This window comes from Triturus cristatus, chromosome 2_2 (assembly GCF_964204655.1).
Source record: "Triturus cristatus chromosome 2_2, aTriCri1.1, whole genome shotgun sequence".
Classification (NCBI taxonomy): Eukaryota; Metazoa; Chordata; class Amphibia; order Caudata; family Salamandridae; genus Triturus; species Triturus cristatus.
Window position 1 is genome coordinate 150,229,553 of NC_140582.1, and position 24,308 is coordinate 150,253,860.

A 24,308-nucleotide genomic window follows, 5' to 3' on the forward strand; every position below is an offset into this window, starting at 1 on the left:
AAAATAAAGGATGTTCTACGAATGGTATGGTGTTTCAACGGCAACTTATTGATGACTAACCAGACTAGATTTCTGCATAACATGATATTGAAGGAAACTGCAGAATAACACGGCCTCCATGCATGAAATTATGGGACATTTAGGCTTGCAAACTGTCATATAATAACCCTATTTGATTATTATAATGAAGCTAGAAGTAGCTCGTCATATCTGCCTGAACAGAGTTATTAAGTGTCACTTGCGTTTCTTTGCATGGAAGTGTGCACTAGAGGAGAACCATAGAGACAATGATTGCATTGCTATCAGAAATCATGTAATTATGTTACATTATTTGAAAAACATATATGCTACAGGATGACTCAGGCACACTCTATATAGATCTGCTTGGTGCAGATTTGCGAACCAAGTGCCACAGTATCACCACGGCCTGTAGTTTGTTCAGCTAAAAAAGCGTTGCCTAAGCAGAGCCTAGTCACCTTTCCCCCGTGTGGCAGGGTTCTTGACAATATAAGTATCACGCTCTTTGAAATTTCTCGAAGCTTCAAAGTTTTGTTCCAATTTGGTTGTAATATATATACATCACACACATTCCTAAAAAGTTGAAAAGGAGTTCAGCTTGACTAATATGTTAAAAGTCATGTCATTTCAAAGTGAAGGTGCTATTCTTTACTTATCTACCAACCCCGCCATATTACGTCCACCTTAACGCTCACTCCCTAGCATATATTCATCACATTATCAAATAGGTTTTCAAAAGCAAAGTAACACACAATATACAAGATCAATATTTACATTCTAGATCACAACACCCACATCATATGACCACACAACCAACATCATAAAACACCATACCCATTATGATATCCCAAAGTACCCACCTTCATATATACACCAACTCTCCATCATATGCTAGCACATCAACCATCATATGTCCATAAACCAAACATTATATATGACTGATCCACCATCGAATGCCAATACAAAAACAAGAAGTCCCACACACCTGACCCACCATCAAACAATACAGCTGTGGTTATCCTCTGATAACATCGTATGCGCACACAGCCACCATCATATGCCAACACATCCACCATTACGCAGAAGAACAGCAACCACCATGCACGCAAACGTGCACTATCATGCACTGTCGCATCCATTAATTCCCAGCGCTGTTTAGTGTCACTCCAAAAATGTAGTCATGCCTCAAATAACCTTTTACAGTCTTATAAACAAAGTAACTGAGCCTGTCAAGCATACATCATTTTCAACTTTCTCAAGTGATAGCAGAGTTTGGAGCCAAGATTGACTTAGTGTGGTTGGGTTGATAGACAAGATTAAGGTAGCACCTTAACTCTTTAGTTTCATGACCTTTTAATATACATTGGGAAGCCATGGTTAACATATTAGTCAACTTTAACTTCCTTTCAACTTTACTTTTTTTAGGGAGTTCATTACTTTTTTCAATCTTTTGGTTTTAATGTGTTGCTGTCTCATAGTGGGTATTTTGGTTTATCATGTTGGTTCTGTTTGCTCATGATGGTCGGTGTGGTGGTGGAAGATGCTGACTGTGTGAATGTATTTTGGGTGTGTTGGCAGATGGAATATGTGTTGGTATAATATGTCAATCCTATAGTCGTATGACCGCCAGAGTCCCAGCGTGGTTGGGACTCTTCCATTGCAACTGTGGCCCAGATGCCTCCAATGGCTTAACCCCTTTCAAAGCCCTGCCAACATCTTTGTTAGTGCCACACTGTGTTTTGGGTGACCTGAATGTAACAAGCTGTAGCAATGCCATTTGAGAAAATAATCGCCAGTTCAGCACTCTGTACCTTAAACACAATGCATTGGGAAGGCTGATGTTTCTTCCGAACTAAGTGATAGAGCTAAATGTACATTAGCAGTGTAATGCCTGAAAGCAGCTGCCAATTTCTTTTAAAATAGTACAATTATTTTTTATTAAAATCATGAATACTGCACTGATATGGTGTAAAATAGAGTGAACTGCGCTGTCTCCACATGGCACATTCTTACATGCTAGGCAAGCTAGATAAACACTACTCGGCATTTTATTTTAGCATGCTCGCCTTGGAAGAAAAGTTATTCACACCACGGGCGTAACACAGGCCCCTGCAGCCCCTGCGTGTGGGGGGGCCCACAACCTCACGGGTTGCCCCCCCCCCCGCACCGCACTTTGGCCGGAGAGCTCCAGACTGAGGCCAGAGGGGGCCCCTCCATGTACCCTGCAGGGGGGCCCCCTCAAGTTTCATTACCCTTCTGATTCACACAGCTTGAACATGGGCGAGGTAGGTGCCCCAGTTCAGACCACGCCTCACCTGCAACTTTAAAGTACCCGAAAGGATAAACAGTTTAAGTCACCTTCTCACTCTTTTCCATTCACCTTTGCCATCCAAAAGGCATCCAGCATGGCTTCCTTTAACATCAATGCCAATGAATGCTCCCTGAGTGCAACTTCTTGCACTGGACGAGTCTAAAATCCTTAGTTCTAGGGGCAGGAGGGAGAAGAAGCTGCATTATCTCAAGAGTTTATTATTGGCCTGTTCCAACGCCCAGGCAAAAACTCCAAACCTCGAGTTCAACTATTCAGATCATGACGAGCAGAAACACACAAGAACATGGAACAAACGGCTGCGTGGTCTAATAAATATGCAGCAATACCAGGCATGACGGAACCCAGTCCCTGCTGGAACAGAGAATCTCACCCTTGCCTTGCTAATCTCTGCCTTTGTGAGAGTTTAGTGGACCTTAATTAGATTTAGCAGTTTAGTGGTAATAGTTGTTCATCATTAGACAACATATTTTTTTGTTACATTTGGCAACATTTATTATTAGCAGTAATGTTCAGTGCATCTAATTCTATGCAAATTAGCACTTTCATAAACATTTATTTTCAGTTTAGTATATTACAAGCTTGCAACAGGGCTGTAAAAAGGAATGAATGGGCAAGAGCATCACCATGGAGGCTAGGAGGACAGCCCCGGGGAAGCAGGCTTTGCCGCTGACAGCTCGCTCCAAGTGGGAAAAAAATAATTAGGAAAGTTGCAGCTAAACACACTGATGCCTATGCCCAGCAGGAGGGAGGCTGTGGCATAACATCCAGAGTTGCTAATTTGGAACTTTGAAACCCGGTTCCAATTCACACGTTGGTAAAACTGTGCCTTAAAAAATTAGAAAGTAAATAAATGATAATTGTCACTAAAACAATGGTGAAAGGAAACACAATGGGGAATGCCAATATGTCAAACAAAGCACATAAACATTATGAAAGCCCTTGCATGAACTGAGTGTTTAAAAACTAAAAATGACACTGTAATAGTCGTGGAAGTGTGTTGCTGTCATGGCTCCAACACGAGTTAGGAAAAAGTCAGTAAAAAAAAGAGTGCTGAAAGACTGATAAAAAACAAACAAATGTAACATCACATGTAACAGGGGCTAGTCCTCATGGTAGGTTGCAACAGTACAAAAGGAGTGTCTGATAAACACATTAACCATACAAGAAGAAACATTTAAGAAGAACAGTCACATGAGCCAGTTAAAAAGATAGGCAGAGCTCCAAGCCCATATTCTGGATACAGCATGTCTCAAAGAAAGAGCATGCATGCCCTGCCTAGGCAAGACCTAAAAACTCCCCCAGCAGCCTGCACTTACCTGCACAGGCTTTGCATTCAGTCAACAGTGAATACTAAACAAGTGTGACAGATTCTCACTCATTTTGTGTTCAGTATACCAACAGACCCTTCTTTTCCTTATACAATGGCTACCTCCCACATTATTCCTTCCCTGAAAGCTCTTCCTTGCTGTCTGCCACCAGAGGAGTCACTGCTCATGGCCCGACGAAGGGCATGGAAGAGCTTTAGGTTGCTGCCCCAGTGACTTTCAATGCTAGATGTTGGCTTCTCACTGAAAACTCTCTGTGTGATGTCTGCTCATCCTTTTGTCATTTAGACCTATCTCTCTCCCATCTACAACTGCTCTGCATGAATCCCACCATTCTGAAACCTCTTTCTGTGCCAACCTGTCCTTGTGCCTCTTACCATTTTGTAGCCTCCACAGGTTGCTGCCCCTTAGTCTTCTATCTTATCCTACCCCTTCAGGCTTTTTTTATGCCATTTTCTCCCCAAACAGTCCATCTTTCTACTACTCTGACCCCGTCCATCCCATGCCACCCCCATTAGGTGTAACCCTCATTAGCATTTGCAGCCCACCCAGTTGCCCCACATCCCACTGTAGCCCTTCTGTGTGCCCCTGCCTTACTAGAACCCCTCAATGGGCTCTGTGTCCCCTCTGTGAGGTTCCACCATTGTACAGGCGCTGTGGGCTCTCCTGCCGTACCTCTGTGTGCCCCTGCCCAGTATTTGCCTCTTGACATAGCCTCTGTGTATGTCTTCCCACCTCCAGCTCTCTGTGTACTGCCTTAAGTCGCCCCTTCTGCCGCTCTCTGAGCCCCCTGCCAGGAACATTTACAACATCATTAGAACTACTTGCTAAGTAGAAATGGAAGACAGACCTATTATTGAGCCATTTTGGTTTCAAATTTAAACTCTCATGAGGTTCACTAGCAGCAGTGGGAGATATCATAAAAAAACGAGTTCCAAATTGACCGTGGTACTTTCACAGCTCCTATTTTTTGCATTTCTCCCAATGTTTGCAAGCATCGGGAAAGATTTTAGAAATGTGCAGAGGTAAGGGTTATTCATATCGTCCCCACCTTGGCAAATGGCAGGGCATATTAGGGGCTTCAACCCTCAGCCTTTTCAACTGACAGGGCTAGTTTTTGTTAGCCTCCTAGTTAGCCCAAAGACAACGGCGGCTTAAAAAAAGAAACAACAGCAAGGATTGCCAATGCCAATAGGTTTAGCTTTAAAAATAATGCTATATGGCAATGTGAGGCACTAGTGGTAAATAGCATGGGAATTGGAATTAGGATGCATCTGTGTGGAAGCAAAAAACGTTATGATAATATTGGTGTAGGTTAAAAGATCACGTACTCCTGACTCACAATACATGGGCAGAGCCAAAGCCTCTTTCTAGTAATACTAACATAATTGTCTGGCAAACGCTGCTCTGTGCAGCCAGACCATAAAAAGCACAAGGATCAGCTAACTGCGAACCACCCCTCCTGGGCCTGCACAATGGGCAGTAGCCATCCGACCTTCCGCCCACTTGACAATTACACCAAAGTGAAGGGCAGCTTGCTTGGGTTTCGATTCTGTTGGATGACAGTGTTGGAGCATGTAATCTCCTGCCTCAGTGTTGTGTTTTCAATTGTGAACGTAGTGCTAGGACAGTGGTTTACACATGGCCTAATGCTCTACTCACAAGAGCAGCTTTCATGGGTTCCACTTCTGTCTGATAACAGTGTTAGAACAATTGTAGTCTCCTGCCTCAGTATTGTGCTTGCAATTGTGAACATAGCTCTAGGACAGTAGCTGACAGCAGTCCTATTTCGGTGCTGAGTATACAGCGCCGAGGTAACTATAGCACCTTAAGTTTATCCCAGCTTTCACTTGTGAACATAGCTCCGTTACAGGTGTATGGTTCGGTCCCAGCGCTGCTTTATTCTGACTCTCAATTATGGAATTTAGAAATATGCAAATCGCTATTCATGATTGCAAGTATTTCTTGATATTGAAACGCTTACCAGCGGCTATGCGCTACATTAAATTAAATAACAGTATAGCATGTGTTTCTGTTCTTTCAGCAGTAAAAGAAGTAAAAGAAGAGCCCTTTGTTAGAGACTGGAAAAGAAGCTCCCGAGTGTCGAAGCGCACGAGCATTTCCAGTGTTAAGAGCAATCCAGAATTACTTAAAGCCAAACTAGAAAATGGTATGATTTGCCTTGACATAATTTTTTACATTATATTTTAACATGGGCATAAGTATGGTCATTGTAGCTGTTTGTTTTTTTTCTTTTTAAAATGTACGTTTGGCTACTTAATACATACTGTACAATATTGTATTATTACTCAGCAATGCACAGCATGATGGTTTGGACTGAAAATGACGAGTCAGTTATCTATACTACATATTTTCCTACCGTGCCTACAATTCACAGGAGGTATAAAATGCAGCGATGCCTGCTATCCAGGCAATGTCCTGTGAGGCATCTATTAAAGCATTAACAGTGTTTCAATGTCTATTGCGGGGGTGTCTACATGTTAGAGAAAATCCCCCAAATAAAGTTGAGTTAAATCAATTTCACGACAAGATAACAATCCACGGTCACTGTCTGAACAAACTCTTAAATATATATCTCAGCTTTTCACAAGGCCGCGTGCCCTGGACATGCAAACTACAAACAATAACATTAACACATCGTTATATCTTCCTAAGCATTTTCTATATTATTATTTTTTTAAGTCAGAATTATAGAATCCTGATCACAAGTTATCCAATGACAACTACAATGTATCGACTGCATCCACTGGTGGGAATGGAGGGTTTAGATTGACCATTAGACAAGAAAAAGGAAAGCATTTTATCTACCACAGATTTGGTCATGGGGGAAAACGGGGGGATAAGGCAGGAGGATAACCAGGTGGTGGACGCTTTCGACCACAATGCTCAACCTAATATGCGTTCGGATAGTCAAACTGTTAGCAACTTAGCCTGTGAGCTAAACCCACCAATTACTGGGCCTGACCTGGAAACTCCAATAAAGTTTGTGGACAATAGCCTAGGGGAACCTGGGCTGTGTCTAATCTCATGGAATATTGCAGGTCTTGCGGGTAGAATGGAGGATGAAGCTTGGCTGGAGCATGTGGGTGGTCAGGATATCCTGTGCTTTCAGGAGACATGGAGCAGAGTGGGTGGGGAAATTGATGGTTTTCAATCTTTTAATGTTTTGGCGGTCCCATCACTAGCTGGGAGGGCAAGGGGTGGGTTAATGACAGCTCTATCCATCAAACTAAAGAACCTGATAACCTCAAAAATAGTGGATACTCCTTGGTACCAGTTGCTCTTGTTGGAAAATTTGTTCCCAGAGCCCGTGTTGTTAATTAATTGGTACCATAATGTCTTTGATAGAAATGATGTATCTACAATCCAGAGTTTGGAGGAAGCAATATGTAAGGCTCGTAGTGATCGAGCTTTATTAGTAGTTATTTGGGTTGGTGATTTTAATTGTACACTGTGCAAATTTGGTGGCTGCAATGTCTGTGGTATCAATGATCTAAATGAACAGCCCTTGATGCATTTTAAACACACGCCCCAGGGGGACGCTTTAAATAATATCATTATTCTAAATGACTTATGTATGGTAGAGCCCTGGGCTGCCCCAAATATATCGCCAATACCAACCTTTCAGGGAACAAGAGGTGCAATGAGTACTATTGATTTTGTATTTGTGTCTAGTAACTTTCTTCATTATGTTAATAGGCTTGAGGTAATCGCAAGTGCCGTAAGCGATCATAATCCTTTAATGCTATCCTTGAGTGCCCCTGCTAGTAGAAAACATTTGGTTTGGGAGCAACCCATAACATATAATAAAAATCAGGGAGTTACCATGAAGTGGGGGAAAATAAATGCTGAAGGCCTTGAGGTAGAGATTCTGAATGTTTGTAAAACTGAGATCGAATCATGCCTGTCTCTGACGTCTGATCCAGACAAGGTCATTGGGAGTTTTGAAAAATTATGTGGGCACGTGGCTGAGCACCTTAGAAAACCAGTGGGGAAAAAGAATTTAAGGTGTTTTAAATGGTTTGACTCCGCATGCTCTGCCTCACATAAATCCTTAAAAGCTGCCCTTACACAAAAACCAAGAAATAAGGAACTGATAAGATCGACCAGAAGGGCTTATAAAGAGGCCATCACAAAGAGGAAGCAGGAATTGAAAAATCGAGCCTGGGACGATCTAGAGAAGGCCTCTGAGCTAAAAGATAGTAGGCTCTTCTGGGAAGTAGTAAATCGTCCCTTGTTTAAAAATGACACCAAAGAAAGTATACTGACGCAGATTACTGGTGAATCTTGGGAAGTTCACTTTGGTAAAATCTTTAATCCCAAAGCATTATTACTTTCGGATTTGTTGGATGATGTAGGGGATTTGGTGGTACCATCTTCAGCTTTGCTTCTTAGCTCTTCACTTACACTGGAAGAGGTTGAAGTAGCTTTGAGGAAGGGCATATCATTAAAAGCCCCGGGCCCTGATGCCGTCCCTTTAGACTTTTTTAAACATAATATTGAAGCTTGGGCACCTTTATTACTGAATGTTTTTAGGGCTGTTGTTCTTGGTCGCATCCCTGTATCGTGGAAGGTGGCAGTGGTGGTGCCGATTTTCAAGAAGGGCGATAGGTGTGATCCCCGATGCTATCGCCCTATATCCTTGATCGATGCATCATGTAAACTATTGGGGAGGGTTATTTTGGCCAGATTAGAAACATGGGCTGACTCTGTTGGTCTAATTGTGAACTCCCAGTATGGATTCAGAAGTGGGAAGGGGACAGTTGAGCAGTGCCTGAATTTGGCGCTAATTATTGGCAAGTACATGAAGGCAAGGAGTTCTGCAATTTACCTTGCCTTCATGGACTTGTCAAGCGCCTTTGACACTGTTTGTAGAAGCAGGCTGTGGCAGATGATGGACGATATGGGCTTCGAAGAACCCCTGGTGACACTTCTCCGCAGACTACACGCAGCAACGTCCGTGGCTATAAGATTTGGACCTGGGGGGGAAACAACTAAACCTATTCCCTCAACTGAGGGGGTGCGTCAAGGTTGCATTTTGGCGCCTTTCTTGTTCCTAGTATACACAAATGGACTAGAAAAGTACTTGTTGGACCACTGTTGTGATTTTCCTAAGGTAAACGGTAGGAGTATTCCTATACTCTCATATGCAGACGATACTGTTTTAATGACCCTCACTGGAAACAGTTTGCAGTTGTGCCTAGATGCCTTTAACACCTTCATGCTGGATCTTGACCTGAAGGTACATTTTGGAAAATCTTTTGCAATGGTCTGTGGTCCTAAAGGAACAAAACCTAGAAAATTTGTGGTGAATCACTCTACTATTGAAAGGGTGGAGAATTTTAATTACCTTGGAAATCTTTTCAATAGCAAACTAAGTTGGGCTCCTTTAATGAAGGCTCGAGCCCAGAGTGCTACCCGCTCCATAGAAGGTCTTTTTCGCTTCTGTGGTAAGTTGGGTCAAAAACCTGTTGCGCACCTTAAAACTCTTTATATATCTAAATGTTTATCTGTGGCTACCTACGGGGCAGGAGTATGGGGGACCGAAAACCCCTCAGTGGTACAAGTGATGGAAAATAAATTCCTAAAACGGGTATTACTGATTCCATCGGGTTCATCGAATAGCTTCTGTCATAATGAAATGGGAATGACCAAAGTGACTGACATCATTCGTCTGTCACCCCTATTATTATGGGGCAAAATATGGTTATCTGACGATTTGCAGCTCTCGAGAGAAATTCTCTCAGACTGCTTGAGCCTGGATAATGCAAACAAGATCCCCTGGTTGTCATACGTCAGGGACATGTTGAATAAGATAGGTTTGGGTCATGTTTATGAAAATCCTGCAAACATCCAGGGAAACATAAAAACCCAAATTAAGTCAAATTACTGGAAGTTTTTAGGCTCACGGTGTCTGGGAGGCCTTATTGGCTATGTACCTAAGTTACAGCATCAATTTTATTTAACTTTTACAACTAATGTCCAATGGCGGTTTTATCTCACGAGGTTTAGGCTAAATACCCTCCATTTTCTTTTCGCCTTTCCTAAACAAGGGGGTTGGTGTGAGCAGCTACCCCCTTGTCCCTGTAATGACAGAGTTAGCCAAAGTACTATACATGTTGTCCTGTTTTGCTCCTTATATCAAGATCCTAGGATTAGATTTATTAAACCTGTCCTGAAGGGGCGGCAACCATGCACTTATAAAGAAGGCTATGATTATTTGCTGTCATTATCTTCTGTTGATACTTGCTGTGCCATGTTAAATTTTATAAGAGTTTCACTTCAGATTAGGAAACGCTATGGATAAATTAGCTGTAGAACTGTGCTTTGCCATTGGATTTGTATTTATGCTGTATGATGGATTTTTTTGAATTGTAATTTTTATTTTATGGATGGATCACCTTATTTGTGTATTATGTTTTTTAACTTTGTGCTTTTATGATTCATTGTATGAATCGAATAAAGATTTTTGAACCGAACCGAACTGACTGCATCCACTGCACTTAAAAAACAAAATAATAGCCATCCTCACAAGGTCATCAAAATGTTTGAAAAAATATAACAGCCACACATTTATTTTTCCCTGGGAATTCTTCTAAAAAACTATTTTCACTAACCAGTGGTACTTTGCAAAGCTGAAACCATGAACGTTTGTTAACTTTGCAACAACAAAAATGGCAAAGGACCTGTAAGTTTGCTCTGCCATCCTTTTGAATTCAATAACAAATATTGTCTCGATACTAATCAATGCATGGTGTCAGAAACTAGAGATGACGTAGCTGATTGCTGGTAGCTTCATCAGGGGTATGCATCTTCCTTTTTGGCTGTACTGATGGTGTTTGCGTTGCTACCAAAACGTTAGATTTAAAAGAAATCACATTTAGAAGAATAGCTGAAGGAGTGGCACTTTATTGGTCGAAATACATCACAAGAAATGGTTTATTTTTCATGTGAGGCAACCCCGCTATGAAGAAAGTATGTACTAGACTCATCTACATGCACAGTGGACATGGTGGGGGGGGGGCACAGATAGGAATCAGCTTAATATTGCTTCTTGATGAGATGAGTGATACTTGCAATTTTTCTTGCGCAGGACGGTGGAGGGTGTATGATGGTGTGCATACCCTCTACTCAGTAGCGGCTGGCACAAGTAAGACCGGTGGGTGGTGGGGAAGGAATGGGGGTCAAGTCGACATACGACAGGATAAGTAAAATAAAAAATAAAAAATAATAAAACCACTTACCTTGTGCCTACTCGGCGATGCAGCGAGCACAAGGTAAGTGGTTTTGTTTTTTTATTAAATTAATTTTATTTATCCCGTCATATGTAGACTTACCCAACCCCCACCCTGCCCCGCCCTACCACTCTTACCTGTGCTGGCTGCCACTGCCGCTACTACAAGAACTGTTACATGTGGCCTGCAGAACGACAAAAAGGAGGACACTGTAATTGTGGAGCCACATACCAGTGATTGTAGTTTCGGAGGCAGAGTCTAATGGACATTCCTGCAATTCTAGTTTCACTCTTGTTTCTTGAAGGGTCTGCTCAAAATCTGATTCGGGCTGTGCATTTCAGGAGGAAGACGATCCATTGCATTAATGTTATGTTATTTTATTGTGATTTATATAGCGCGGGATTACCGAGTAGGTGTCCTGGCGCTGTCCATTACTCCCTGATCACAAGAACCAGAATTATTTATCAAACAACCAGGTCTTCAACGCTTTCTTAAATTTCAGTAAATTTTCCATGCATCTCAAGTGGAGTGGCAATCTGTTCCACAACTTGGCTGCACCATACGAAAAGCTACGCCCTCCCCAGCAAGCTCTTTTTATGACAGGGACCGTAATCAAACTGGCGTCTGAAGAACGAAGATGCCGGGCCAGGACATACCTTTTGAATCGCTTTATAAGGTAGTCAGGGCCCTCTCCGCTTAAGGCCTTTGAAGACCAAACAAAGGGATTTAAACTGGACCCTACACTTGATTGGAAGCCAGTGTAGGTCTCGAATGGCCTTTGATATGGAAGAAAATTTGGGGATGCCAGTTAAAAGTCTGGCAGCAGCATTCTGTAGAAGCTGCAATCTGTGCAGCAAGTTTTCCTGAATGTTCAGATACAGACTGTTGCAGTAGTCCAATCTGGATGTTATCAGGGCCACTACAACAGTCTGTCGATGCTCCTGAGGAAGCAGGAACAAAATCTTTTTCAACATTCTCATGATGTAGCCGGTTTTAGAGGCTAACGCCTTTACCTGTAATGCCATTGGTAGTTTGTCGTCTACCACCATCCCAAGATTCTTAATTTATTAACCGGAATGGGAAGGGCCCCCAGTTCCTGCGGCCACCATGCAGGGGCCCAGAAACTGGGGTTATTACCAAACAACATAACCTCGGTTTTGTTGGAATTCAACCTAAGTCAGTTACTTGCCATCCATTGGGCCACTTCCGACATACAGGACTGAAAATTCTGGTCCATCCCTAGTTCGCAGCCAGGAAGTAGAGACACCACGATTTGCGTATCATCCGCATAAGAGGTGACACTAAAACCGTGGTTTCTGATAATGGGAGCAAGGGAAGAGACGTAAATATTGAACAGGGTGGGACTCAACGCGGACCCCTGTGGGACCCCGCAAGGAAGAGAAAAAGGTCGGGAAGAACATTTTTCCAAGGATACTATTTGGCTCCGTTCAGAAAGAAAGGAGTTTAGTAGATCCCATGCCTTTTGCTGGATTCCGCCTTTCCTTACTTGGTCCATCGCCAAACCGTGATGGACCGTGCCGAATGCAGCGGATAGATCCAAAAGGATCAAGGCCGCTCTGCCTCCCTGATCCACCGCTGACCTAATCTGTTCCGTAGCCATGATCAGAGCGGATTCGGTACTGTGTCCTTCCCGAAATCCGTGCTGAGAGGCATCCAACAATGAGGTGTTCCTCACAAAGGCTGTGAGTTGTTGGTTTATTGCCCTCTCGACTAGTTTAGCTGGGAGTGAGAGATGAGAGATAAGCCGGAAATTATTTGGATCAGAGGGATCCAAACTAGGTTTTTTCAACAGAGGAAGAATAGAAGCCTTCTTCCAAACTTTTGGAAAAATCCCTCCGTCAAACATGCCGTTAAAAATTAAGGTGAGGTAGGTGGCTATAGGTAATGGAGCCAATTTGATAATTTTCAGTGGGCAAGGGTCCAGTGGGGATCCGGAATTAACTTTGGCTAATAAGTCCAAGGCGTCCTGGAGGGTGAGAGGCCTAAACTCCTTAAGGATAATGGGTGGTAGAGCCCCACTGGTCTCTGTCTTGTCCTCCCGATCCATCACAATAGGGTTACTGAGACTAGAAAAAATAGTATTAACTTTGGTCAAAAAAAAGATGCAATTTTTTCGCGAAGTTCTGTACTAGACGGAACGGAGGCCGGTTTTACTGAGGACAACTTAGTAATAGTGGAGAAAAGCTCTTTTGTTGAATTTTTAGCCATTGATATCTGGATGGCATAGTGCTTTTGCTTAGCTTCCCGTAACATTTGTTTATATGTGGCCAAACTTGCCAGGTATAACAGATTTTCCCCCTCCGTATATACCTTCCTCCAATAGAGTTCCAGTTTCTTACATATACATTTTTGCAGTTTTAGTTCCCTCGAGTACCAAGGGGCTGAAGGCACAACTCTTTTAAAAACCGCTAATTTGGGTGGCGCGAGGTTTGCAGAGGCCTGGGTAAGCCAATTCGTATAAGACGAGGCCGCCTCCTCCATATTACTGGAAATGGGTGTAAGAGATGTGGCAAGTACCTTAGATAGGGTCTCCGCTTCCACCTTGTTCCAAGCTCTGACTTCTTTGCGCACTGTTTGGTGTCGCCCATTAGCTGAGTGGGGTGTGGGTGTGATGTTAAACCGAACTCCCGCATGGTCTGACCAAGCCAGAGGTAACAGAGCTGAAAAGGCTAGTTCTGGAATGTTAGAAAAAACCCCATCGAGGGTACGTCCAGCCTGGTGCGATGGGCCAGTTACGTGTTGTAGCAACTCTGCAGTTTCCATGACATTGAGGAGTCGTGCTGTGTCTGGGTCATCTGCCCGCTCAAGGTAAAAGTTAAAATCCCCTAGTATGGTATGAGAATTCCCCAACACGGCATCCTCTAAAAGGGTACCCAGTGAGGGAAAGAAAGATGATTTAGTTCCCGGGGGTCTATAAAGGAGGATACCTTTAAAAGAAAAATGACTTGTAAGTCTCAGGTTAAATGCGAGCTCTTCGCACGCTGGCAGCGATAGTGCTTTAAATGTTCCCTGCACTGAACTGTGATATAAAATGGCTAAGCCACCACCCCTCTTATAAGGTCTATTAAGAACCTCAGAGTAAAAACCCGGGGGGTGGCTTGAACTAAGTCTGGACCAGATGCCTCGTCCGTCCAGGTTTCTGTGATAAATGCGATTTTGATATCTGACTCCAGCAATAGTTGAGCACATTCCGTGCCGTGTTTCACTAGTGATCTGGCGTTTATTAGGATACAGGGAAAGGTTTCTAACACCCCCTTAGCAGCGAGGTCTACCTTAGTCATGGTTTTGGTGTATTCCGAGCATATCAGTGGAAGAGGTGTTGAACAATTGGAGCAGGGGCCATGGGACAAAGCGTATCCAATCTCTGCCGGTAAGCGAGGGCATTCGACCTTACTCCCCCTCGAATTTACCTCCATCAGAGAGGCTCTGGAATAGTAGAGTTGTTTGTGGTCAACAGAGTGTAACTGGGCAGGGTGAGGGGCACCAAGCGCGACCTGAGCGCGGACGGGCAGAGATGGGCTCGCCCTAGGCGCGCCTTCGGCGCGCCAGCAGCGCAGTCGCACCAGTGTCCCTAAAATAGGCGTCTTAGGCAACTAGACCGCCAAGCAAAACTTACCTGTCCAAAATGGCCGCCGTTACCAGATCCCCGATCCACAGGTGAAACCTGCTCGGGTCCGGTCAGCACCGGGAAAAGCAAGGGAAACAAGGTGAGCGAAGCGACTAAATGCTACTTGTATTTATGTTAAAATGAAGTTTAAAAACCAATGTGCAAGAACTCCGGGCAGACAAAAGTGCAAATGCATAGAAATAAAATCAATTGGTGAAAGCTGTAAACTAAGTCACCTCGAGCAGCGATGGCGATTCTATCAGCCTGAAAAGAGTAAAAAACTCTCAGTCTCCTACTCCCGGCTCAAGCCTCAGGAGTGCATGGACAGTGCGCGGTCGCGCCAGTGCCCCTAAAATAGGCGTCTTAGACAACTAGACTGCCAAGCAAAACTTGCCTGTCTAAAATGGCCACCGTTACCAGATCCCCGAACCACAGGTGAAACCTGCTCGGGTCCGGTCAGCACCGGGAAAAGCAAGGGAAACAAGGTGAGCGAAGCGACTAAACGCTACTTGTATTTATGTTAAAATGAAGTTTAAAAACCAATGTGCAAGAACTGCGGGCAGACAAAAGTGCAAATGCATAGAAATAAAATCAATTGGTGAACGCTGTAAACTAAGTCGCCTCGAGACGCGATGGCGATTTTATCAGCCGGAAAAGAGTAAAAAACTCTCAGTCTCCTACTCCCGGCTCAAGCCTCAGGAGTGCATGGACATTCATATTAGTATCAAATGGAATCTCATAAGGTGTACAGTTTTGTAAAAATACCTCGAACCAGATTATTGAATACACTGTGTGCCTGATATAAATTGTGAAACTTCAGCAGTCCTGTACACAATACCATGCTGTTCAAGGCTTGTTTGAGCATGTCATTGGCCATCTTGACAATTTTTTTGAATGGGGATGAAAGAGATGCAAGTTTGGCAACCGGGCCCTCCTAGAACAAATATTATATCAGCTAATGCTCTCGTGGCTGACCTCTGTAAATCTGAAAGCAAGATTCTATTTGCTCCTTCCTCTACTAGGTACTACAGGTTCTTTATGACTACAAGGGTAAAATGGTACTTTAAGGTCCTAAGGAAATTTGTTGAGTCAAAGATAATCAGTTGGCGACACAAGAGAAAGAAAGTAACAATATTTAAGTACTCTTTGTCAAGTAAGCGATCTGCCCATGGCGGCCGGTCATAGAGAGTCAGGGGGGAAGCGAAAAGGCCGGGAGGCATTCCTAAGGCAGTCGTAAAGAACATGTTGTGCCAGTGTCGTCTCATTTTGGTCTGTTAGAGAAGAAGAGGTGTTTAGTCTCCTACGGTCTAGAACACTGTGGTTATGGAGACACGTCCTGTTATGTTAATTATAAAAAAGGAGACGTTGAAGAAGAGGTATCCACTTTATAGAAACCACAGCCATCTTAAAATGTCCATGAAGTAGCTAAAAAACTAGTGACCTCTACTAAAGAATAGTGTCATATTTCACTCTTGACAAGAAGACATGGTAGCAAGTGATACACTTAAGAAGGAGTCATTAATGTTATAAAAGTGAGCCAGAAGAAGCACCGCAAGCATACCCGTTCCTGATTGTGTGTAGAGCGGTCATGTTACAGCGGTGGTATTTTATAAAGGCAAAATATATGTAAACAATCATAAAGGTCCAGGAAAATATAAATACGAACACATGTTTAAGATACAATGGATTTGGGAATTGCATAATATTGTGACACACGAGGGGCCAAAATACATAATTAAGCATTAAATTCAAACCATTTAATGTTTCAGCACATTAGAACAGGATGTATGTAGAGTACAACAGAGTTTAGCGTTTTATTGTAATGTAATACACAAAAAGCCAGGAATATGAATTATGCGTTCGAAATACCAAACTACAGGCTTAAATTATGTACACAAGAGGTGATGGGATAGTCAGTGTAAAATAATTCCTCCTGAATGCAATGTTGTGGGGATTAAGGAGGACAACAAGATTCTCATTGTTATATAAGTATTGTTAATGATACTCTTAATTGTAGCAGGGTGCTTAGCCACCAGGATTTTCTCAATGGAGCAAATTGTTCTTCCACTGTTTTCTTTACATAATATTAAGGTATAAGTTGAAATACCTGGAACAGCTCTAACAATTATCTTTTGTTTGTTTGACCGTGTTTGTATATATTCCAGCTCAGTCATGTCAGCTTGCTGTGTGTGCAAAATGGAGGAATGGGTTCTCATACAATCCTTTTCTGAAGTGCATGTGACTGAGAAGTATTATGGCTTAATTCTTTAAGAATAGTGTTTAAGGTATGTGCTTCCAAAATGTAAAAATTCTATAACAGCTTGCAGTTCTCATAAGGTTTTAAAGGGCTGCCAGGTAGTTCTTTAGAAATTCTGTTGCAAGTCCCTTGTTTTCACTCAATACCTCATAGCGCAAAAGGGTCACATATAATGCTATTTTAGGCTAACTAATATAAATAAAATGACACCAACATGAAAAAAAATCCAATGAGAAAAACCAGAGTTATTAATTTTTCAAATTTTAGGTTAAAAGCACGCAGCGTCAATCGCAGTTATCTGGTTGCCCTGGATCAGGTCAAGGTTAAACGTTCACGGTGACCCGAATGGATTGCTGGTCGGGCACAGGGGCAAGGTTCGTCCCAGTTGAAAGATTACCGTCTAACGCGAGGTGCTTCAGTCGACTGATCGCTTTTGGGAGCCTCTCATTGGTGGGAATTGCGGGGCAGTCATTATTGATGCAAAGTGCACTGTGCAGTTGAAGTCCTTAGTGTCTGTAGTCAGGAAGGTGCCAACAGCAGTCGGATGCATGTTCCAGGTTGACCTTAGGGATGTTTGTTAATGTCCCAGAGGAGACCACGTACATGTGTTTTCAGCGCTAAGAACCCAGAACCTCTGGAATTTCACCAGAAAACCAGTTCTTGCACTTTATAGGTTGAAGGAGTACACTAGACCTGGCAGAACTTTGAATTCCGCCTGCAGAAACAAAGGAATTTGAAATTCTGCATTACTCTTGAACCGCCACTGTGAAGGCTTGTTCCCCCAACTGACTTTCCTGCGCCTAGGATCAACGTTCTTCCATCGACCTGCAGATCTCTGGGACCGCGTAGGGGAATAACATTTAAAGGCTGTACTGCAGTAGTATGGCCCTTGCAAGTGGAGAGCCTTGTAGACCAAGTAGAGTGCTTTAAAAACCACCCGCTTCTAAACTGGCAGCCAGTGTATGGAACTCAATCCCTCCCTGAATGAAAAATGTTTAGGTGCTCCCAGGACCAAACAAGCGGATGTATTTTGAATGGTTTTACGCTTGTTTAGGTAGAACTTGTTAACATTTAAGTACAGGGCATTGCAGTAGTCTATGCGAGAGGTGGTAAGCTCAATAAACACTGACAACCTAAACTCTTTCATGAGAAACAGCAGAATTTTCTTCAAGATCTTGGTGATCCAGAGGCAGGAGCTCACAGTTCTAATCACCAGGGTGTCAGAAGTCAAGGTGTTATCAAAAGTAACACACAGGTTTTTGGCCACAGCCACCAAGGGAGGTACAGTACCACACATTTTTGGCCATCAGTGGCTATTACAAATTGAACTATCCTATCCCATGACCAAGATATTGAGTTTCTCCTCATTCATTTTGAGACAGTTCTCCCTTATCCACCTGATGATCTCCATTATGCAAGCCCTGAACCTGCATCCATCTCTTCCCAGTCATAGGAGATGTGAACAATTATACCAGAAAGCAAAAAGAGCACACAAGCTTTGCCAAGGGGGCGACATATAAATTAAATAGGGTCAGGCTTAAGGATGCTTTTTGTGGGACCTCACAGGGGAGCTGGACAGGAGTATCCAAAAAAGCATCTTTGCATTCATTTGTCGATCCAAGGGTGCATTCTGTGCTAAGAAAATAGCACCAAATGCCCATTCTCCCTCAGAATCCCATGGAATCTTGCAACATTTTAATGTAATTCTGTGGAATTCTTCAGACTCAAATTCTGCCACGTCTGCCAACCCCTAGAGTACACTCTGACACTAGCCAATTGTCCAGAACCTTAGGGTGGGGGCACTCTGGGGGAGGGGGCAGAACTCACTTTATCAGAAGCCAGCAGCAGGCTCAAGGCGGGTCCACTTGGTGCTGGTCAGCTGGGCAATTGAAGGTAAGACCTCTGTACGCTAGATGAGTACCTGTAGCTTTCCCCCATGGGGTAGGCCAGCAAACCTTTGGATTTACTTCTTGGATCCTGGGTTCAAGACAAAGCAGGTCCAATAGTCCTTCAGGCTCCTGACAACAGGGCAGTCCTTCTTCTGAGTCGCCACAGGTACAGGAAGTGTTCTGATTAGAGCTTCTGAGGGTGCTGCCTTTATACCATGTGCCAGCCTGTGTGTGGTGACACCCCCTTTGGCTACCCCTAAACTGGTTGTCTTCAATTCGTCCCTTTTTGTGGGTTTGGCTACAATGTGTCTTGGGTAACACAGGGCAGGCAGGCCCAGGTGGGACTTTATTTGCCTCTGACAGTGTCAGAGTCTTCAGGAGTCAGGAAGGGGTGGGTAAAATCCTCATGGCCACCCTTCTCCACATCCAAGGCCCATTTGTCCCCTGTCGGTAAGGAATACTCATCACACCACATTAGAGCCATTACAGTCATGTGACCTTTGACACTGGCAGAGCGGCACATTTGGTTTAGGCAGGAACATGCTAACTTTGTACAAGTGGCTTTTTCAGAAAAGTAATTTAAAATCCAACTTTTCCATTGAAATGGATTTTAAATTACAGTTCAAATGAGTGGAAGAAGTATAACTCTATCTGCTCCCAATCTAATATTATACCTTATTATGTGTAATAAGGTAACCCAGTATAAGTCTATCCAATAGCTATCCTTGCTGCAGTGAAAAACTACTTGGGGTGGAAGATTTCACTGCCAGCACATGTACAACTTAAGTACACATGTCCTACATTTGCAATGCAATTCCCTCTACCCTATGGGCCTATGAGGACCTACTTTAGGGGTGAATTAAAAATGAAAGTTTTAGCCTAGCACAAGGTTTATTTGCCATGCCGAAGTGATAGTTTTAAAACTGCATCACAGGCTGCAGTGGCAGGCCTGAGACATGTTTTATAGTGCTACTTTAGTGGGTTGCATAGTGAACGCTGCAGCCCACATGTAGCATTAGATCTATAGGCCCTGGCTACACGTAGCACGATTTACTAGGGACTTACAACTAAATTAAATATGCCAATTAGGTGTGAACACATTTTACCATGTTTGTAAATGAGAGCACACACACTTTACCACTAGTTAGTAGGAATAAAGTGTACTGAGTCCTTATGCCTATAAAAACGGGTTCAGAAAACAAAAAAGAGGGTAGTGAACGCAAACATCTGGGGAATACCATGCTTGGTCATTTATAACAGAGGAGTGGTGAAAGAGGTGAGATTCCTAGGGTACAGTCTCCCCCAAGATACCTGTAACAAACGTAAGGTGCCCTTGGAAAAGAGACTCCTACCTTGAATGTGTGAGTAGGGGAGATTAAAGCAAGGCCTAGTGTGTATATCACAGAAACTGGACTTCGTTTAATGATAGACATCCTCTGTGAAGGACACTAAGCCCTCACCCTGCATTAGGTGGCAGGCTTCATTATAGGACCAACTTGTCACTTATGCCTAAGGATGACAAGATGAGGAGGCTCAACTTTATAAGATGTAGAGATGACATCTTTAAAGGATTGACCATAATATCATGGATGTATTTCTCAAACAGAACTTTGAAAAACATCTAGAGCATGTGAGATAAACTTACCTAAGGATTGGCCAACATTTTTCTACAGGTCGCCATTTAGAAGAGTTAGAAAGTATTAAGAGGAATAATAAAAGCTGAGGACAAGATCAACATATTTTAGACTCTGTCACGAGCTCAGGCTTGGTCTGGTCCTTTCATCAGGACTAGGATCCCTATTTTACACTGCCTAAGTAGACAAGGACATGGTCATTTGAGGTCGGTGAATAAACAAGGGGAAAATGGAAATAAAATAAATTGAATCAAAACACATCATCTGGCGAGAAATAAGGGAAACCCTTTGTTTATTAGAATAACCACATATGATGTTGTCAGCACAATGCAATGTTGAGGTGTGGCTCACTAGTTAGAGGCGGCAGACCTGTGAGCAGAGAATCGGCCAGGGACCAGGGTTCAATTCCCGACACAGCAGGGTTGTGGACCAGGATCAAAACGGACTCGATAATTCTCGCCTCGGTACCTACTCTAACCAGGAACACACTCGGCAACTCTGGGCATTAAGCTTGCCTCATCTCTACAACGGCCCCCCACAGATGCCGAGGATGCCTGGTTTCACCTTGGAGATACCCAGAAAGGGACCATCTCACAGGGATAGCCAGGACGGGTTCCCCAGCGGTCTACAGCGCCAGGACGCCCCGTTGCTGGGGCAGCTGTGCGCTTTACAAGTCTACAACATTTACATTTACATTAGCCCAAAAATTCAATTAAGGCTTGAAATAGGATTCCTAAAGTAGTTTCATCGAATAATTGCCTCTGCAAATGCACACGAGCCTTTGAGGTCTCTAATTAGGAGAATCTAATACACGAAGCCTTTTGCAATCCCAAATATGATTCAGAAACCTCACTTTATCTGTGATCATGTCATGTAGTAGCATGATGCTGGCTATGACAATGTATAGATAATTTCATCATGAGATCTGCAGCTGGGAATGCATTATGTTCTTCTTGTATCTGTCAATAGAAACTTGGACGTGCACTAACCAGGTGTACCCAGGAGTTGAACTATTTGTTGTGTGCCACAGAGGTATCACTCTCTGAACCCAAGGAGTGTGTATTATCAAGAATCCATCATGCGTTGTCTGTCATTAGACAACGTCCCTCTGGGCGCTACGTTAAATCTTTGCGTTGGCGAATTTGGAATGTTGATGAAGTTGAATCAATGATATTGATGCTGGTCTCATTCCAAAGTTTGTGACAAAGCTTTATTAGTATTCCATAAATTGAATGAAGAAAAACATCATCCTAATACGGTTGAGTCGCTTTTAAGCGTGATCCTCACTTTCAAGTTCAAGAAAGCGAGGATCAAGCTTAAAAGCGACTCAACCGTATTAGGATGATGTTTTTCTTCATTCAATTTATGGAATACTAATAAATATTTTATTCAAATATTTTAGGTCCATTTGTGCAGGCACATTAATTTCTTTGAGCAACAGACTCACACAATTGTACTGTACTACTGGCATATTCTAACAATGTGATAAGCTACCTCACGCTGTTTGCATTAAAATGCAACAAGAATACCAGAGATCACATACTGAGAACTATCAAGGAACAGGCAGTGTCACAATCTGTCACTTCTCAGTGGGGCATGCGACCAATGGTTTGGTTTTACAACTGTCGAAATTGACAAGCTTGCAAATTTACTAAGTGCAATAACTACCAGCAATTTGGTATATTTCATCAAGCGCTTATACCCATATATAGACATTGGGCAGATAATTCTTATTAAGCACAGATTTTCTGAAAATTGATGAAGGTTCCATTGCTTCATACCCAATGCTCACTTTGTTGAACAAACACCCAAACATACTGTGAATGACCTTGAATGACAGGGCAATGAAACCTGAATCTGGAAGTGGCAATTTATCAAATTTGTTTGGTATACCATTTTATTCATCAGCTTCACATTGACAAAAATTGGTTGAGTGAAGCATCTGAGCATAATGGTATAGCCCTAATTTAGAGAAATAGGAACCTTGGGGATATCTACATTGTTTACAGTGATAATGTGTATATATATTGTTTTATTCTTGTCAGACAGGCCATTGGCTATATAAAATGATGTATTTTAAATAAATGTGATTATGTCACCGGCGTCTTTACACAAGGAGCTAAGTTTTAGTTGACTAGCTCATGATCAATCTTTTCCAACATTATGAATCAGCATATAATATAATTTAGCATTTATTTTGATTAGATCATGACAGTCATTGTCAAAGATGTATAATGCCTGCATATGCATTATTGATTATCCATGAATGATGCTCAGTATATCATGGTAGTTTCATCTTTTTATACTGAGGAATCCATTAAAATAATTATTTACTTGTCAGCAGTCTGTACACCAAAGTCTATATTTCATGATTCAACATATTCTCACTGAAGCCTGTGAACTATTTTTTTAATTGCATAGATATAATTATAGAGCGGATTTGAGGGGATTCCATCATATTTTCTCCTGATGATAGAATCCTTGTATCCTTATGGCATATTGATTATGCAAGGCTGATGCTCTCAATTTCTAAACACTTTTATTTGACACTGCATTGTACTCAATTATAAAATGCACAGAATATGTATGAATGCTTCCTATGTACCCACGGTGAAAAGCGAATACATTCTTTCGAATACTGAGGTGAAGCAAATTGCCTATTTTTAGTGAGGGATCTGGGAACATTTCAATATGATCAAGAATCCTTTCCATTTTATTTAGCATTAGAAATGTTCCATCCAATTTTATCAATGCCCCTTCCTTGGATATTCCTTGGCCGTGAATTCTGAATTCCCACTTTTGTACATGCGTCTTTCTGACTCATGTTGGCAATTTAACTTTGGTGTTCACCCCAGGTGTCGTCTAGTCTTACCATGAAAAACAGCCACCAATGGCTTAAGTCCCAGGGAAATGCCAGAAAAGATAAATGGTCAGCACGACTTTGTCCATCCACCTTCTAAGAGAGTCTTGCCCCATTGAATGTGGATGTGGGGAGTATAGTTGCTTCTCTGGTATCTCCTACTGGTAGACCTTGATTTGTATGATTCAATAAATCCTATTGTATTGCACTCACATGTTAGTGCAATTATGACACTATGTTATCTGATAGTGACTTCTAGCTGCAGATTCCATACCTTAGAATAATCCCCAGATGTCAGACGTGATCTGGAATTTTGGGGGAGCAGTACCCCTGCACGCATGTAGGTGGTGTCGTTCAGCATCGCATGGCATCGTCAGCACCAGAAGTGATGTGTTTGGTGCAAATATATGCACCACCCCGGCGCGCTGATGTCAACATGTTTCTTTCCAAATCAGTCCGCGCAGATGAGGAGAAGAGCCACCCCAAGTCTTTTTTGACTGACCTTTTTTTACTTTTTGCAACTATTTTTTTTAGACTTTGTACCTTGGTGCCAAAGTCTGCCCCAGGGGCTTCATCCCCATCGTCAGCCCCGACTTGGGCACATATTAGAACGGGCCTTGTCCGATGCCGGCTCCGGTGCTGACTGGGGGGGCCAATGCCTTATTGGTATGATAGGCCTGGCGAGGGGGATAAATGGGAGGGGTCTGCAGACCCTTTTGGACACCAGTTAGAAGACACAGAGGAACTTCTGGTACAAGGATCATCTGTTGGATGCCAGTGAACTGGAGACCTCCCCAGGCCTGGTCTCTCCTCCAACCGTGACTATGTAGGAGACTGCCTTTCTCACAATGGTGGTACGGAGGGCAGCTGAGGTCTTGGACCTTACAGTGCCCTCAGTAGCAGTTAAGGCAAATGTCTTGATGGAGGTGCTTCCACTGGGAGCTGCCCCACAGAACAATTGATCTCATTTAATGAATCCCTAACAAATGTCTTACTCAAGGCCTGGTCCAAGCCCTGCAAAGGGGCTCCTGTACATAAGACAATTGCCCGCTGCCATCACCCTGCCCCAGGGGACCACCATCTCCTCACCCAGCACCCCACCTTGGAGA

At 42.9% G+C, this 24,308-nt stretch overlaps 1 protein-coding gene across 4 annotated transcripts in view; it reads left to right on the forward strand.

Annotated features, from left to right (window-relative positions):
• LOC146861982 (phospholipid-transporting ATPase ABCA1-like) overlaps positions 1 to 24,308 on the forward strand; it is a 3,104,259-nt gene that overhangs the window by 1,801,361 nt on the left and 1,278,590 nt on the right. For 2 of the 4 annotated variants that reach the window (XM_085641135.1, XM_085641136.1), the window contains exon 27: positions 5,720 to 5,845. In XM_085641135.1, the coding sequence (XP_085497261.1) occupies positions 5,720 to 5,845 (126 nt within the window). The remainder of the gene's footprint in view (positions 1 to 5,719; positions 5,846 to 24,308) is intronic. The other 2 variants (XM_085641137.1, XM_085641138.1) reach the window with 1 other exon arrangement.